We start from the raw sequence: 18,865 nt of genomic DNA on the forward strand, positions 1-18,865 counted from the left end.
AAAGTAGAGACACTACATACTGATATACACCTGAACATCAGCAGGAGAGGACTCTTTAAAGTAGAGACTCTACATACTGATATACACCTGAACATCAGCAGGAGAGGACTCTTTAAAGTAGAGACACTACATACTGATATACACCTGAACATCAGCAGGAGAGGACTCTTTAAAGTAGAGACACTACATACTGATATACACCTGAACATCAGCAGGAGAGGACTCTTTAAAGTAGAGACACTACATACTGATATACACCTGAACATCAGCAGGAGAGGACTCTTTAAAGTAGAGACTCTACATACTGATATACACCTGAACATCAGCAGGAGAGGACTCTTTAAAGTAGAGACACTACATACTGATATACACCTGAACATCAGCAGGAGAGGACTCTTTAAAGTAGAGACACTACATACTGATATACACCTGAACATCAGCAGGAGAGGACTCTTTAAAGTAGAGACTCTACATACTGATATACACCTGAACATCAGCAGGAGAGGACTCTTTAAAGTAGAGACTCTACATACTGATATACACCTGAACATCAGCAGGAGAGGACTCTTTAAAGTAGAGACGCTACATACTGATATACACCTGAACATCAGCAGGAGAGGACTCTTTAAAGTAGAGACACTACATACTGATATACACCTGAACATCAGCAGGAGAGGACTCTTTAAAGTAGAGACACTACATACTGATATACACCTGAACATCAGCAGGAGAGGACTCTTTAAAGTAGAGACGCTACATACTGATATACACCTGAACATCAGCAGGAGAGGACTCTTTAAAGTAGAGACTCTACATACTGATATACACCTGAACATCAGCAGGAGAGGACTCTTTAAAGTAGAGACGCTACATACTGATATACACCTGAACATCAGCAGGAGAGGACTCTTTAAAGTAGAGACACTACACACTGATATACACCTGAACATCAGCAGGAGAGGACTCTTTAAAGTAGAGACGCTACATACTGATATACACCTGAACATCAGCAGGAGAGGACTCTTTAAAGTAGAGACACTACATACTGATATACACCTGAACATCAGCAGGAGAGGACTCTTTAAAGTAGAGACTCTACATACTGATATACACCTGAACATCAGCAGGAGAGGACTCTTTAAAGTAGAGACGCTACATACTGATATACACCTGAACATCAGCAGGAGAGGACTCTTTAAAGTAGAGACACTACATACTGATATACACCTGAACATCAGCAGGAGAGGACTCTTTAAAGTAGAGACGCTACATACTGATATACACCTGAACATCAGCAGGAGAGGACTCTTTAAAGTAGAGACACTACATACTGATATACACCTGAACATCAGCAGGAGAGGACTCTTTAAAGTAGAGACTCTACATACTGATATACACCTGAACATCAGCAGGAGAGGACTCTTTAAAGTAGAGACGCTACATACTGATATACACCTGAACATCAGCAGGAGAGGACTCTTTAAAGTAGAGACACTACATACTGATATACACCTGAACATCAGCAGGAGAGGACTCTTTAAAGTAGGGGAAGTGAGTCAGTATGTTCTCTGGAGCTCTTCTTTATTTCCTCTGGGTCTCTCACACACTACTCTGATGTTTCACACACACAGAATATTTTATCCGGCTTGTTTTTGAGCTTTTAAATCTGTCCACGTTCCATCTGCTCATGTTTGATCCTCACCTCTGGAATCAACGTCCTGTTCGCAACAGGCTGTGTGTTAGGGTCTCTGAAATCAGAATACACCCCACCCAGGACCCCCTTTTGTCCCTCAGTGCCACCCTTTGTTTAGAGGCCCTGCTTCCTGTGTGACACTCTTGAAATAAGCCATTAGCATGTTTCAAAACTGCAAGTGTTTGTCAGTGTATTTGGTTAGCCACGTTGGCTAGCTAGCTCACAGCATGCGTCGATTTGTGTTTCTATATTTCTGAAGGTGCAGTTCCTCCTGATGGAAGAGTTTTGGGTCGTTGTAGATATCTGCTCTGACCTCAAACTGACCCCTCCCCTTGCATTGCTTAATTTATATATGTTAGGGACCATTTACAACTCTTCTAACACCCTTTTTCCCACCACTTTCCCACAGTTTAACCCAGACTCTTTGTGGAGTCTCTCCTTTCATTACAATAAAAACTTCACATTTAAGTTCCAGTGAGACACGTTACGATTTCCTCTCCATACGTTCAGGTGTTTTCCACATCACTATATTGTTAATGCGTTGACCGAGTGGACCTGTGGAGCCGCTACTGTAACAGTGGTTAACCCCTCCAGGTGTTTCCCTGCAGAGCTCAGACGCTGAAATGAACCCCTTTACTGACGGCGGCCAGACGGTCGACCCTATCATCCACACAGTCTTACAGTATCACACATCTGCGGCTATAAGTGTCACCTTCACTCACAACCAAAGCAGGCGGCTTTACCTGAGTGCCCAGGTGTGTTTGGAGGGATCTGCAAACCCTGAGGGCCGACACTCAAAGATGTGTGTGTGTGTGTGTTGTTGCAGGGATCAGGTGTTCAGGATCACCCCGAGAGAAGAGAGGGAGGTAAAGCTGCTGCAGAGCATCCTGGGACACATGAAGGTACGGAGAAACACACTCGCTTCTGACATGTTTTCATATGCAAATGAGGCGCTATTTTATTAAATGTGTGAATGCATTCCCAGAACATAAATGTGAACACTGGATACATTTCAATTCCACTGGATTGTTTCATGAGTCAAAGGTTTTTACAGAGGGATATCTGTTGGTGTCGCTCCATAAATGAGAAAATACTGCCATAAAAAGTTGTTTTTCTGCATGTTTTTAGTGATGAAGTGTGATCTTCAGATTGTTGTAGTCTGGTAAACAGAGACATTAAGCACATGTTTGGTCTGTGAAATAGTGAAAGAATGGAAGATAAATACCCCCAAACTCAAGCTTCAGGATGTAGGACAGACTAAACCCTCCATCACAAAGTCTGCATGTCTCTCCATCACCGACATGTGTTTCAGAGACACTGATATTAACGGGGAAACCCTGCAGGACTCGAAGGCCTCGTCTCTGTTCCCCTCAACTCATTTGGGAGTGATTACCCATCAGCCCCGGGGGCAGCGCTGCCCTTCCTCTGCACGTTGTTTCAGTTTGAAAAACACAGAGGAGTTTTTGTGCAGCGGGCCTGACGTTACAGACCTCAGAGTGTAGTTCCTCTATGCAGACGGACTTTAATAGATATTGCTCTTATTAATGACTGAAGCATAGGTTGGATAACCAATTAACCAATCAACCAACTATAAGGCAAAGGAAGTAGAGTAAGTTGAAGCCTCTTTCTGTGGTACTAAATCAATAGATTATGGACTAACAGGTCAGCTTTAGTTCAGCGGTCCAGCACCAGTACCGCTCTGAGGGAACTGGAGTAGCTGTTTCTGCTGGTCTGGGAGTCGGTGCTGTTTGGACAGCTGGGGAACTGTGGAATAACCCCTTAGGCAGAACCGGGTCAGATAATACAAATACAAACTGACCACGTTCATAGGTTAGTGAAGGCCATGAAAACAGAGAAGTCAAATTTGAAACCAATGCATTAAAAACAAAGAAATGCTCAGAAATATATGTTTTTAGTAGATATGGCAACTTTAATAGTAGTAAAAAAGCATAAGAAAAATACAATTACATCCCAAATAAAATAGACAACATGTACACAAAGGTTAAAAAATACCTCACACTTTTGCATTTTTGAACATTTAAAAAAAGCCTCCTGTTTTCCGCCCGGCAACCAAAACTCAGATTAAACAAACATCATGTGTTAACTAGTGACTTTAAAAGGAGCTGGGGGGTGGGAGGTGTTAGCTTCCCTCCTGTTCACAGTCTTTATGCTAAGCTAAGCTAACCAGTTGCTTAGATGTATATTTCCTGCAAACACAGTAGCATGATCTTGGACTATAAGATCCATATCCTCAGAACTGTTGGGCTGCTCCTTTACTCGAGAGCATGAACACAGCTGCTGTTATTTACCCAGTGTGGTTTTTCCCTGACTTGACTTTAGATTAGATTTATTTACAGGCTCTAACCACAACTGCCCTGAGCAAAGCCAGCTCTCTTTTTATTGAACTATAACTGAGTCTTTCTTGTTCTGCCCGAGCATCGACCAGAACAACACAGACTGGATTTACAGCCGCTCGGTACACACACATTAACCAGAGAGGCAGATTAAAGACGAGGACACAAAGAATGCACCTTCAGGGCTCATAAATACGGCTGTAAAGAGTGAAATTAGGAGGAGTGTTTGTGTTATCTGGGGGGATGTTGAGGGTCTTTGGGGTGGATGTGTGTGTATAAAGACTTGAGAGAGCGGTTCCTCCTGCAGGAGTGTTTCCTGTTAAACAGAGAAATTAATCCGGTATGCGTTCTGTAAACTATTAAACCGTTTGACACATTAACAAGCCAGTGTGCCTGTCTCCGTACACACACACACACACACACACACACACACACACACACACACTCTTGAATGTGTGTATCATTTGTTATTTCATCAGCCACCACATGATGTCTGTGTTTGCACGGCGGGGAACTAAAGCTAACAGAGCGCCGGGGCAGATAACGGAGAGGCAGGAACCTGCAGCTCGTACGAGGAGAGACTTTATTCATGAGTCTCTGCAGGATGTTAACACACACACACACACACACACACACACACACACACACACACACACACACACACACACACACACACACACACACACACACACACACACACACACACACACACACACACACAGTTTGGTCATCAGCAACACATGTGAGGTGCTGTGTCAAACACCTGGCAGTAATAAGGGGTCAATACGTCCTAAAAACATGTGCTCTTTAATCATAAAGTTCAAATGAGTTTATCTTCATCCAGATCTGAGTCTCTGCTAGAGCTGGGGGACGGACATTACGTCAAGGACTGTATTTAAGCTTACATTTGAAAGAGTCTGCTGGTATTTAATTTGGGAATACTGACCTTTTAATGCACCACATGCCCGTAATTCAGGACTTTTTACACTGTGTCATTAGTATATATAGTGGGGCAAAAAAGTATTTGTGGCTCTCACAGACCTGTAACTTCTTCTTTAAGAGGCTCCTCTGTCCTCCACTCGTTACCTGTATCAATGGCACCTTTTTGAACTCGTTATCAGTATAAAAGACACCTGTCCACAACCTCAAACAGTCATACTCCAAACTCCACTACGGCCAAGACCAAAGAGCTGTCAAAGGAGACCAGAGACAAAATTGTAGACCTGCACCAGGCTGGGAAAACTGAATCTGCAATAGGTAAGCAGCTTGGTGTGAAGAAATCAACTGTGGGAGCAATTATTAGAAAATGGAAGACATACAAGACCACTGCTAATCTCCCTCCATCTGGGGCTCTACGCAAGATCTCACCCCGTGGGGTCAACATGATCACAAGAACGGTGAGCAAAAATCCCAGAACCACACGGGGGGACCTAGTGAATGACCTGCAGAGAGCTGGGACCAAAGTAACAGAGGCTACCATCAGTAACACACTACGCCGCCAGGGACTTACATCCTGCAGTTCCAGACGTGTCCCCCTGCTTAAGCCAGTACATGTCCAGGCCCGTCTGAAGTTTGCTAGAGGGCATTTGGATGATCCAGAAGAGGATTGGGAGAATGTCATATGGTCAGATGAAACCAAAACAGAACTTTTTGGTAAAAACTCAACTCGTCGTGTTTGGAGGAGAAAGAATGCAGAGTTGCCTCCAAAGAACACCATACCTACTGTGAAGCATGGGGGGGGAAACATCATGCTTTGGGGCTGTTCTTCTGCAAAGGGACCAGGACGACTGATCCGTGTAAAGGAAAGAATGAATGGGGCCATGTATCGTGAGATTTTGAGTGAAAACCTCCTTCCATCAGCAAGGGCACTGAAGATGAAGCGTGGCTGGGTCTTTCAGCATGACAATGATCCCAAACACACCGCCAGGGCAACGAAGGAGTGGCTTCGTAAGAAGCATTTCAAGGTCCTGGAGTGGCCTAGTCTCCAGATCTCAACCCCATAGAAAATCTTTGGAGGGAGTTGAAAGTCCGTGTTGCCCAGCAACAGCCCCAACACATCACTGCTTTAGAGGAGATCTGCATGGAGGAATGGGCCAAAATACCAGCACCAGTGTGGAAACCTTGTGAAGACTTACAGAAAACGTTTGACCTCTGTCATTGCCAACAAAGGGTCTATAACAAAGTATTGAGATGAACTTTTGTTATTGACCAAATACTTATTTTCCACAATCATTTGAAAATAAATTCTTTAAAAATCAGACAATGTGATTTCCTGGATTTGTTTCTCATTCTGTCTCTCATAGTTGAGGTGTACCTATGATAAAAATGACAGGCCTCTCTCATCTTTTTAAATGGGAGAACTTGCACAATTGGTGGCTGACTAAATACTTTTTTGCCCCACTGTATATCTCCAGGCTCTGTCCACCTCTAGTGGAGACAAAACCTTCTCATTTAAGATAAGGGAGAGTGTAGAGTGAGAAGTGTGTGGAACAGGACAAATAAGAACAACAGGAACAGGTAAATAAGGAGTAGTTAAGACACAGATCTACATCGAATACACATTTGTCTTTAAACACACACTGCCTCAGTCGACCTTCACCTGATGTGACCTCACCTGATGTGACCTCACCTGTGTTACATTTCTCTCTGTGATGACGTCCTGCTCCTCCAGGTGGATCTGTGGCAGCCCAACAGCGCGACTCTGATCTGTCTCAACAACACGGTGGACGTGCACGTGACGCGCAACGACACGCAGCGACTGCACGCACGCCTGCAGCGGGAACACATCGACTACAGGTGAGCGATTTTGGGGGAGGACACGTGCACGCTCTGTCGCAAGACACGTGCACACTCGACTGCAGGCACCGGGGGATGCTGTGCAGAGACACATCTGTATCTGCACAGCATCCCCCGGTGCTTTCACCACTCAGGATTTATGATGAGGCTGCACACACACACACACACACACACACACACACACACACACACACATACACTTCAGAGAGACCCTCTTTCATCCCCCCGCTCGTCCCTCTTCTTCAGAATGATCGTTGAAGTGAGTGAGTTTAATCAAAGCCGCCGCAGATAGAAAGAGCGTCATTGTCACTGTGCTGGGGGGTGGGGGGGTGGGGGGGGCTGGGTTTTGAGGGAGAGAGGGGGGACAATCAGGCCTTTTGAACTGTTATTGAAGGAGTTTCAAGTGCTGCAACTAAAGATGTTTTTTCATCATCAAGTAGTCTGCAGATTCATTTCTGGATCAATCGATGGTTTGGTGTGTAATGTTCCTCCTAGTTTCTCAAAGTACAAGGCAATGACTGCTTTGTTAGTCTAAAACCCAAAGATAATCACTTCAATATGATGAGAGAGAAAAACTGCAAATCTCAATACTTGAAAGACAGCTTTTTTTGCATGAATTACTGCCTAATATTTATGGATTATCTGTAAATGGTTTCAGGTTTAAGGTCATGCACTAATAGGAATACATGGAGTAAATAAGTGACATTTTTAAACATTATCTCTTAGTTCATCCAAAGGTGTTCGCTTAATAAAACGGAGAAAAGCTCAAAATTGGAGAGGCTGGAAACGGCATTTTCTGACCTTTTTTGATCAAAATATAATAATAATACATGAGATTTAGTGGATTATTTTAGTGGAATAACCTATTTATATGATAAATAAACACACACACGTGCAATTACGTCATGCATGATGCCCTAATATGACCTCAGGCTCTCTATTATTGGTTCAAAAGAATGAGCTTTGTGTGTTTGTTGTCTCCTCAGGGTGTTCATCTCCGACCTGCAGAGGGAGATCCAGAAGCAGACGGGGTCTCGCTCCTCCCGGAAGAGGAGGTCTGAGTCTCAGTATGACTATGAGGTGTACCATTCTCTGGATGAGGTGAAGCTCACACACACACACACACACACACACACACACACACACACACACACACACACACACACACACACACACACACACACACACACACACACACACACACACACACACACACACACACACACACTGAGCTCACACTAACAATTGCCCCTCAGCAGACTCTGCACAGCTGCTCACAGTTTACTCTGCAGGCTCCTGCTGCAGTAATCTGTAGTTTACTGTGAGCTTTGATCCTCAGTAAACACACACACACACACACACACACACACACACACACACACACACACACACACACACACACACACACACACACACACACACACAGATGCACGCATGACTCTGTCTGTGTGTGTTTGTGCACTTAGAAGGTTTTCAATTCAGCTTTGAAGTAACTCTGATTGTCTAAATGCACATTAATAGGGGAGTAAATCTCCTGATTCATCCTGGTATCGATTCTTTGGATAATATATTTGCAGATTTTACGATACGATATAATAGTGATTTAACTCGGGGGCCTGTGATCAATATGAGAGGATAGCATAAGTCCATTTCACACCAGCAGATAATAGATCATGCCAGAATAAGACCATTTAAAATTAGTAGTCCCTCACCAAAGTGTGCCTTAATTACACAAATTAAGAGTTTAAAGGCTGTAAGGAACACAGGTGGTATCTACTGTAGTTGCATATAAAAGCATATGAAAAACAATATGAAAACCTCCTGTTTTTATATGAAGTACCGCAAACGTGACATGGGATTTTCAAAATAAAAGCACATCTTGAAGATGATGTAACTTTGCATTGATTAAAGTGGATTTTTTATGATTTAATTTGCATGCAACACCATAAACCTTTTCACACCTTGTACACCTATTTGAAACATATTTTGATGATTTGTTTTCCTGCAGATCCAGAGCTGGATGTTTGAGATGAACCGCACTCACTCGGACCTGGTGGACATGTTCTCCGTGGGGAAGTCGTACGAGGGTCGGCCGCTGTATGTGCTTCAGGTAGGACAAGAAACACAAACATTAAATCAAACACACACATGCATATTACTGTACACCTGAGAGTGTGTGTGTCCCGTCAGATAGGGAAGAGGAGCCGGCAGCAGAAGAAGGCGGTGTGGATCGACTGCGGCGTGCACGCCAGAGAGTGGATCGGCCCGGCGTTCTGCCAGTGGTTCGTCAAAGAGGTGCGTTTAAAACCCACTCTGTGACTGACAGCCTGCTGCAGTGTGTGTGTGTGTGTGTGTGTGTGTGTGTGTGTGTGTGTGTGTGTGTGTGTGTGTGTGTGTGTGTGTGTGTGTGTGTGTGTGTGTGTGTGTGTGTGTGTGTGTGTGTGCAGGCCCGTCGCGTTCAGGTAGGCATGGTAGGCAATTGCCTAGGGCCCCCGAGTAGGAGGAGGCCCCCCAAAGACGACAGGTTAAGATTTATTTATTTTTTATTTTTATTTTTTTCAAAATTCAAAGAAAAGTCTGATACAAATGCAACATGAATCAAACAACATGCATACCAATAAGACAGGTCATGTATTCAACAGCAATGACGATTTTAAATAGCTTCATAATAATAAGCAGTCATCTGTATATGAAGGGCTCTGCTGCGACTGCGAGGGCAGCAACAGCGCCTCCCTAGAGCATGCGATGTCCGAAAAGCGCAACGACACATTGTAGTCGAAATACCCCAGCTCGAGGGGGGCCCCCCTTTCCCATGCATTAGCGCGACAGCGTCAAGTGCAAGTGAAAAGTGAAAAATTAAAATGAAGCGAAATTATCTCTCCGGCAATCAAAAAAAGAAGAAGAAAAGGGAAGAGGAGCAGAAAAGAAAACAAGACACCGGTAAGTAGAATATACACAATCAACATGAAAATTGTGCCAGGCAGGGTATACCATATTTTGCTAGAGTAGCGAGGTTGTAACGACGACTAGCTAGGAACCAGTGGTTTGGCATGCTAGCATGCTAACCAAACTTAAACTGCTACCTTTGACTTCACTATAAGTTCATAACGTTATCAGCTGGCCAAATTGATCAACGATTAATTCCTCTTAATATCCTAAATAAACTTCACATATGTTTTCAGTCGTTAGAGCCTTGAGACAACCAGTGAAATAGTTATTCCTGTAGTAGCTAGCTATTTAATAGGAGATTAACATGGGAGTTTACAATAATTTTGCTAGAATACCATTGGGTTGATTTACTTACTTTATTTACATTTTAACGGTTAACATCCCGGCGCAGATCAGCCACATGAAGAAAACAGCCACTTTAGTGTCAATTAATCCTTTTCTAAACCTATTCTGCTGTTTGTTGTTGTTGGTCTCCATGATAGCTGTAAATACCACTGGACCACCGTTAAAAACTGTACCGATAGCTTTGAGCTTTTTCTATGGGACACAGACAGTACACAGACACACACAGACACACCACGGGTGCGGGGATGGCGCTGTTGCCACTCACAGAATTGATTTCAGGAAAACAGCTCGTCTTAGTGACTGTATTTCTGTTTTCAAACCAGTGAAAACGGGATTATTGTAAGATTTTATTATTATTTTTTTTTTTACTTTTTTTTGGTGAAGCAGTGCTTCACCTGTAGTCGTATAGAAACCGCCACTAAACCGCCTAGTAGGAACTGTGTGTAATGCTTTTAATATCTATTTCACCACAATTATCAGACTGTAAAATGATAGGATTTCAAAAGCATTTGAAAGATAACCAAGCTAATCATACAGTACTTATTCTTTCTCCAAGGGGCATTGCTGAAATTTCTTCATCCCGCTCTACCAAGTGTTGTCTCTGGTGCTACTGAAGGTAACGTTCTTTTCTACCTATTATTAGTGCCTTCTATCAACACACTTGATGTTATCAAAATGACTTTACATTTTTCTAATTCAAGTCATAGTTGTGTGTATTCATTCCACTTGCCCACAGAGTCTTCTGGACATTTCAAATATGTGGGACATTCACTAATGTTAATGAATAACTGAGTTGTTGAGATCAATGCATGCAAAATGTGCAATATAAATAAAAAGAATATTATTTATGTATTTATTTATTTTTGCACCAGGGCCATCAACATCGTCTTCGTCACATGTTTATGAGGAGGAGCAAGTGGAAGACAACATTGCGGCGTCCACACCACTTCCCAGCAGTGGTTCAACAGAAGGTGCATTAAGCCGCACAATTTCAACTTATCACCTATCATAGTGACCCAAAGTTATAGCAGCATGTGCTGTGAAAGTGTATTAAAATGACCATTTGCTATAAAGCGTTACACAAGTAGATCACCATACCTTAAGCATTTAGTTGTCGTACTTCACACATGAAACTGTGCCATGAATTAATTTGTAATTACATATTTTTCAGCAGTGCCATCAACTCCATCACGACTTGAGGAGGAGCAAGTGGAAGCATCCACACCACTTCCCAGCAGTGGTTCAACAGAAGGTGCATTAAGCCGCACAATTTCAACTTATCACCTAACACCCATGTGCTATGAAAGTGTATTAAAATGACCCTTTCTTTTTAAAGCATTATACAAGTAGATCACCATTCCCTAGTTGCTGTACTTACCACATGGCAATTGTGCTATAAATTAATTTGCAACTATATGTTTTCAACAGTGCCATCAACTCCATCTCCACTTCATGAGGAGGACAAAGAGGAAGATGACATTGACATGGCAGAGACCACCCCACCATCCAGAACTGGGGTACCTGTAGGTATTGCAAGCACCACATTAAGTGATGACCCAGGATGTTGGCCCAGTGTCCTAACAAGCAGTATGCGCTGTGAAATAGTCAAAAAAGGACCTGTGCAAATCATGGACATTGAATTCCCGCAAAACTTAGACAATCCTCCTCGAAGATTCACCAAGGACAGTTACAAAAGAACCATGAAAAATGGTGAGAATATACATCGATCGTGGCTGGTGTATTCCATCCACACAGATGGAGTGTTCTGTTTCCCTTGTACTGTTTTCGGGAAGCGTGAGCGTGACAATGCCTTAACGACCTGTGGCTACGGTGGATGGAAGAACCTTTCCTATCGCCTAAAAAAACACGAGTGCACAAAGGTGCACTGTGACAATGTGAAAAAGTGGCACGACCTTCAGAGGAGACTGCAAACCAGTACACTGATTGATCAAAGACAGATGGAGTTGATGCAACTTGAAGTTGAACACTGGAAAGGCGTGATTCGGAGAGTGATTGCCATAGTTTCCCATCTGGCAGAACGCAACCAGGCTTTGAGAGGAACTACCAGTACCGTGTATGATCGCCACAATGGGAATTTTCTGGCTCAAGTGGAACTCCTAGCACAGTTTGATCCGGTAATGAATGAACACATCAGACGAATACAATGCAAAGAGACAAAGGTGCATTACCTGAGTGGAGTCATTCAGAACGAAATCATTCAGCTGGTCGGAGACAAAATCCTACAGGAGATTGCAAGAAGAGTGCACAAAGCAAAATACTTCTCCGTGATCATGGATTGCACTCCTGACATCAGCCACAAGGAACAACTTTCTGTTGTTCTCAGGATTGTCAACTGTGAAACACCTGTTTCTATTGCTGAGCATTTTTTGGGATTTGTACATGTTGAAGACACAACTGGTAAAGGGCTCAGTGAAATCCTGCTTGACCAGTTGGAGAAGCACAACCTCAGCATTTCAGATTGCCGTGGGCAGTCATACGACAATGGCAGCAATATGATGGGCCACAAACAGGGTGTGCAGGCAAGAATTTTAGAGCTGAACAACAAGGCGCTATGCATCCCATGCAGCAGTCACACACTAAATCTGGTTGTGTCAGATGCTGCCAAGTCTTCAGTGTTGTCCATGTCTTTTTTTGGTATGCTGCAACGACTGTACAACCTTTTCAGTTCCTCTGTGCACCGCTGGGCAATTTTGAAGCAGCATGTGAAGCAGCTCACCCTTAAGCCACTTTCAGGGACGAGATGGGAGGCCCGAATTGACAGTGTGAAGGTAGTGCGGTACCATCTACCTGAAATACTAGACGGACTGTCAGCACTGGAGACATATGCTACAGAGAAGGGGGACTCAGAGACCATGTCCTCAGCAAAAAGCTTACATGGTGAGCTTAAAACATGGTCCTTTCTTCTGTGCACAATAACCTGGTACAACGTTTTGTATCAGGTTAACCATATGAGCAAGCTCCTCCAGAGCCCGGATGTTTCAATGCAAACACTGAAAAAAGAAACCGAGGGAGTGACAGAGTACCTAGAAGATTTCAGGGAAAATGGACTCGCATCAAGCCAAACGGATGCAATGGAGATTGCAGAAGATCTGGAAATTGAGAGCAAATTGCCTGAGAAAAGGCAACGTAAAAAGAAAAGGCAGTTCCTTTACGAGAGTACAGATGAAACCCAATCGACCCCAGAAGAGGCCTTCAGAAGGGACTTCTTCCTGCCTTTGGTTGACACTGCCATCACCAGCCTAAAAGACAGATTTTCCAGACTGGAGGGGGTGTATGCCCTGTACGACTTCCTGTTCAGCATTGATATCATGAGGGCCACAATCAAGACTGGGAAATTGCATGAGAGATGCAGGAAAGTGGAACAAACCCTCCATGATATTGATGCAGACGACTTGGCATTGGAGATCAACTCTGCTGTCCACACCTTTCCAGATGAAGTATCCAGGTGCCCATTTAAAATGCTGGACTACATATACAGTGAGAAGCTGTTGGACCTGTACAGCAATTTAAGCATTGCACTGCGCCTACTTCTGACCCTTCCTGTCTCGGTTGCCTCCGGAGAGAGGAGCTTTTCATCTCTGAAGCGCATAAAGAATTACATGAGGTCAACTATGAGCCAAGAGAGGCTCTCTGGACTGGCACTCATGTCAATTGAGAGTGACGTCCGCAGGTCTTTGGACTTGGAGGGGATTGTGTCTGCATTTGCTGAGGCCAAGGGCCGCAAGCAGCAGTTTCAGTAGGAAATAAAAAAAAAAATAAAGGCTACTTTTCAGTGTATGTTTGACCTCTTTTGTGATTAAAACGCACAGAATTGCGGAAATTTTTTTTTTAAAGGCCCCCAACAACTTCTTTGCCTAGGGCCCCCAAAATCCTAGAAACGGGCCTGTGTGTGTGTGTGTGTGTGTGTGTGTGTGTGTGTGTGTGTGTGCTGTATGCACATCCTGCAGAGCACTGATGGGGAACAGTCTGCAGCCAGGAGCCAGACTTAACTGCAGGAACGTTTAACTCCAGATGAGAGGGATTATCCTCACACTGCCCCAGTGTGAGGATAATTAGAGGAAAGTTAGAGAGTGTCGCTGAGTCGCTTTTTTTAAGGAATTCCTCTGATGGATTCTTGGAGAAACTCATGCTAAGGAATATTAATAAGTAAATGATGATGATGAGCGGGTGATTTCAACATGTGCAGCCACAAAGCACATGTTGAAGTTTTAGAAACAAGCAGTAAAGGAAAAATCTGCTGCTGAACTTCTTATTCTTGCACTCTTTTTTTTGGCTGGCATCTTTACAATTGTTGGGCGTGGGCCAGAGTATTTGCACGAGTACAGCAGCTGCCCTTATATATAAATATATATATAGATAGAGTGAGAGTTTAAGGGGAGATATCCACGCTAATAATAAACTACTTTTATTTAGCGTGTGATGTTGATGCATGACACCATTTGTTCTGTTGAGCTCTACACTCACACTTCTCTAAAGGGTCTCCATCATGATGGTTTAGAATAAAACTAAGACTTTCAAGTTTAGAAGGGACTTCTAGATAAAACAACAATATATGAAGTAGGAGGAAGAAGTGAGTGAAAACAAGAGGATGTCAGAATGTGTCTCCACTGCAGTGACTCAGGTTCGCCACTGGAGGGCAGACTGCCATCTTTGTTTCAGTTCAAAGCCTCATTAAAGAGCACCCACTGAGGTGGTGCGTTCATGGAACCCTGGTAATCATGCATGACAAAAAGAACAAAACAAACCAGTGCTCTGTATTAATACTTCATGTTTTTTTTATTGTAACTTCAGGTAATCAACTCATACCAGTACGACTCTGTGACCCGGCGGCTGCTGAACCAGCTCAGCTTCTACATCATGCCGGTCTTCAACGTGGACGGGTATCACTTCAGCTGGACCACGGTACTGTAGGTCCACAGCCAATGAATTTTACAGATGAATTTAAATAAATAAATATAATTTAAAAAGAGTAATAAATCAGTATACATAAATAATTAAAATGGGTGAAAAGTGTAAATAAAATACAATAAAAAATGGTCATAAATAAAATGATAATAAATAAATAGGTTAATAAATAAAAGAAATTCAATATTTAAATAATAATGTAAGTATGAAAAAATATACATTTTTTTAACAGGTCCCTTCCCCTGATTTTTTAAGATATTTTTTAGGAAATGTATTTAATATTTTGTGTTCAAATGGAAGCTCCATTTATTGATTGAAACCTTCACTTCCTGTGTGTTCTGCAGGACCGGTTCTGGAGGAAGACCCGGTCCAAGAATCACAAGTTCCACTGCAGAGGGACGGATGCCAACAGGAACTGGAAGGTGAAGTGGTGTGGTGAGTTCACTGACCCTGAGCTCCAGAGGAGATCTGAGGACTTACTGTATCATTGAGATCTCACACTGTATCCCCCTCCCCCAGAGGAAGGCGCCTCCTCCCACCCGTGCGACGACACGTACTGCGGACCCTTCCCCGAGTCGGAGCCCGAGGTGAAGGCCGTGGCTAAGTTCCTGAGGAAGAACAGGAAGCGGGTCAAAGCGTACATCTCCATCCATGCCTACGCCCAGATGCTGCTCTACCCGTACTCCTACAAGTACGCCTCCATCCCCAACTTCAGCTGCGTGGTGAGGACAATAAAACCCAACACCTGCCAGTGTTTCTGTAAAGATTCATGTTGAAGTTCTTTAATAAGGGTTAATAAATAGGTGGAAAGGCCCTTAAAGCCCTTAGTGTTCATAATGAGTTTCCTATTACTTATGTCATCGTTCATCCTTTACTACGTGGTTCTGATGCTTTATAAAGATGAATAAATCCTGTCTATCATGCATTTTTCCTATGCAACAGTTGGCTATATGCTTTCTGCAGATGCACATCCCAAGTGAGCCCTTAAAAGTTGATATAGTTTGACTAAAGACTGACTTTTAGATACGATCAAGTCCAGCAGTGGCTCAGTCAGTAGGGGCTTGGACTGGGAATCGTAGGGTTGCCGGTTCAAGTCCCCGAACAGACTTGAAATATGGAAAGTGGACTGCTACTTGGAGAGGTCCCAGTTCACCTCCTAGGCCCTGCTGTGGTGCCCTTGAGCAAGGCACCGGACACCTCCAATCCCCCCTACCCATTGCTCCCCGGGCGCTGCACAATAGCTGCCCACTGCTCCTAGTACTAGGATGGGTTAAATGCAGAGGATCAATTTCACTGTGTGTGTGTATGTGACTAATAAAGAGGGTTTCATCCTCCGATTCTATCTAAGCTGTTTTATGAAAGATCAGGTAAATAGCAGCTGTATTTGACCTTATATAAAGGGTTCTATAGTCAACATGCCTAGTGCCTTTATAAGCACAATTACAACATCTTTCAACATTAAATGTAATCATTTAGAGGCTTAATTAGCCGTTAATAAGCCTCAGAAGGACCTTAATGGCTATAGGATACATGTTGGAGTTCCTGCTCTTGCTGTGCAGAATCATAGCTATAAAGGATGTGTAATGATTGAATCTCTGTTCTGGTTGCAGGAGTCAGCAGCTCACAGTGCAGTCAGCGCTCTGTACTCTGCGTACGGAGTGCGGTACCGGTATGGCCCGGCCTCCACCACCCTCTGTGAGTACACTGCTTCACTAACACAGGTTAGATGATGTGTCGTGTTGCTCCACCAAGAACGAAATCAGATCCTCATGCATGTTGGGAAGAAAGGAGGACTTCCAGTTTTCTATCCATGCATCTCCAACTTCAATATCGTTGAGATGCTGAAACAGAAACACAGTCCTAACCTGTTCTTCTTCTGTGTTCCTCCCCCAGATGTGAGCTCAGGCAGCTCCATCGACTGGGCCTACAGGAACGGGATCTCATACGCCTTCGCCTTTGAGCTGCGGGACACCGGGTACTACGGCTTCCTTCTGCCGGAGTCTCTGATCAGCCCAACCTGCACCGAGACGCTGCGGGCGGTCAAGGCCATCTCACAGGGCCTGCTGAAGAAGTGCGAGGTGGACCGGGACACGTTTCCATACATATGAGCTCCATAACGGCTCTTATTCCTACCAGAGATCATCAGGAATCATCAGGGAGGAGCAGAGGAGAAGCACTCTTAACTTGTTGTTAGTTTTAACGCCTTATTTCACACCAATATCCCACATACAGACTGCTGGATCCTGTAATCCTCTCCTCCTTTACCAAAGTCTATCTTACTCTCGTAAATGGTATTAATAATACAGACTATTAAAGAAATAAGCTGAACGGTGGTCATGTGAGCACTCGTCAGGATACAACAGCACTTGAAAGCTGCTAAGATTTTAATATCCCCCAAAGAACATCTATTTTTATTCCAGTGGCATTTTATTTTTGAAATGATTACAGCATTTTTTTTTAAATCGAAATTTTATTCTGTTGTGGTCTTATTTTGAAAATATTCGTAAGTGCCTTAAAGTATGAATGCCTTTATTACTGCAATACTGTTGGTGTCTATACTATGTAATGACCTGACAATCATGGGTTGTTTTTGTTGTTGTTGTTTCATTTTATTAGGACTTATTATTTACTTTCTGAATCAAGACTCAGGTATGGACTACAGAAGCCCTGAATGGCCAACATTAGAACATTTTATGACCTCTTTTTTTCCATGAAAACAAGTTTTTTGTTTGTTTGACCAAAATCACAAGTCATTTATGACATTATCTCTGAACAGCAAGTGTGTCCCTGCGTTTATCATTGTCAGGAGAAATAAGGGAATACATGGTTTAAAAGCGGCCGCTCATGGCGTCTGTAAGGACCAATGACAGTCAGAAATGTTTACCTTTGACAGCTATATGAGATTTTAATAAATGTATGATATCTGACTTTAATAAATGTTGTTATATAACACAGTTAATGTTCATGGTGTCCCGTTAATCTCATCTTTACATCATGCTTTTAATTTACACAAAATGAAAAAATTACTTTTATTTTGAAAAACGTGTTGACTTTAGTACGTTTAAGCGCAACACTTTAAATTCAGCATCCTCCCCTTTTTATTTTCCGCTCTCTGCAGCTCTGCTCGTATTTGTGGATCCACAAATGTTGACTCGGTCACGTAAGGCTTCTATAAGTGAGCTCTGACGCCCACAGCCTGCCAGAGCTCCTGGATTTCTGCAGGACTTTGCTAAATGTAGCTTGAGGCTGTAAAAGGAAGAGCAGAAATACTAAACATGCCAGAGGCAAAGATGAGGTGAAGCATCAAGCTAAATTATGATTTAATAAGCTGTTTGTGCAACATAATGACAGGAAAACAGATCAAACTGAGGTGTTTGAGATTTAATTAAAGGCTGATATTAATAGAGGACTTAGTAACTGATCTTGCAGAAAAATATATATTAGATGCAATAAAATAAAGATATAAAAATAAGGAGTAAAAGTAAGAATGTGCAATAAAATTAAGATATTATATAAACATAAGAAGTTAAAGTAAGAAAGTATATGAAAAATAGTTAAATATAGTAAAAACGAACTTTATATATATTTGTTCTAAACAATAACAATTAAATATATTTAAATAAAAGAAGTTATAGTGAGAATAAATTCTACATAAAATAACAAATACAAAATAAAATACATGTAAAAAACTAAGCTAAATATAATATAATAAAATCGAACAAATTTATATATTTTTTAATTCAAAAAAATTAAATAATGATAGAATTTAAAAAATGAAACATGACGTCTTTATTTTGCAAAG

General features: G+C 42.6%; 1 protein-coding gene and 1 long non-coding RNA gene across 3 annotated transcripts in view; both read left to right on the forward strand.

Moving 5' to 3' along the window:
* Nucleotides 1–17,998, forward strand: part of cpa6 (carboxypeptidase A6) — a 19,767-nt gene extending 1,769 nt beyond the window's left edge. The window contains exons 2-11 of the mRNA XM_063912473.1: nt 2,520–2,595; nt 6,719–6,843; nt 7,830–7,944; nt 8,852–8,953; nt 9,034–9,138; nt 14,950–15,060; nt 15,408–15,498; nt 15,583–15,785; nt 16,674–16,758; nt 16,957–17,998. Coding sequence (XP_063768543.1) covers nt 2,520–2,595; nt 6,719–6,843; nt 7,830–7,944; nt 8,852–8,953; nt 9,034–9,138; nt 14,950–15,060; nt 15,408–15,498; nt 15,583–15,785; nt 16,674–16,758; nt 16,957–17,171 — 1,228 coding nt within the window. The 3' untranslated portion in view covers nt 17,172–17,998. The remainder of the gene's footprint in view (nt 1–2,519; nt 2,596–6,718; nt 6,844–7,829; nt 7,945–8,851; nt 8,954–9,033; nt 9,139–14,949; nt 15,061–15,407; nt 15,499–15,582; nt 15,786–16,673; nt 16,759–16,956) is intronic.
* LOC134883946 (uncharacterized) lies at nt 10,324–12,442 on the forward strand. 2 transcript variants are annotated; one of them, XR_010168359.1, is made up of 4 exons: nt 10,324–10,753; nt 11,010–11,108; nt 11,309–11,389; nt 11,566–12,442. It is a non-coding gene; the product is annotated as an uncharacterized LOC134883946 (long non-coding RNA). The 2 variants fall into 2 exon arrangements; XR_010168358.1 differs by having other exon boundaries at nt 10,339–10,753; nt 11,312–11,389.
* Nucleotides 17,999–18,865: the final 867 nt, after the last annotated feature.

This window comes from Eleginops maclovinus, chromosome 21, assembly GCF_036324505.1.
Source record: "Eleginops maclovinus isolate JMC-PN-2008 ecotype Puerto Natales chromosome 21, JC_Emac_rtc_rv5, whole genome shotgun sequence".
Classification (NCBI taxonomy): Eukaryota; Metazoa; Chordata; class Actinopteri; order Perciformes; family Eleginopidae; genus Eleginops; species Eleginops maclovinus.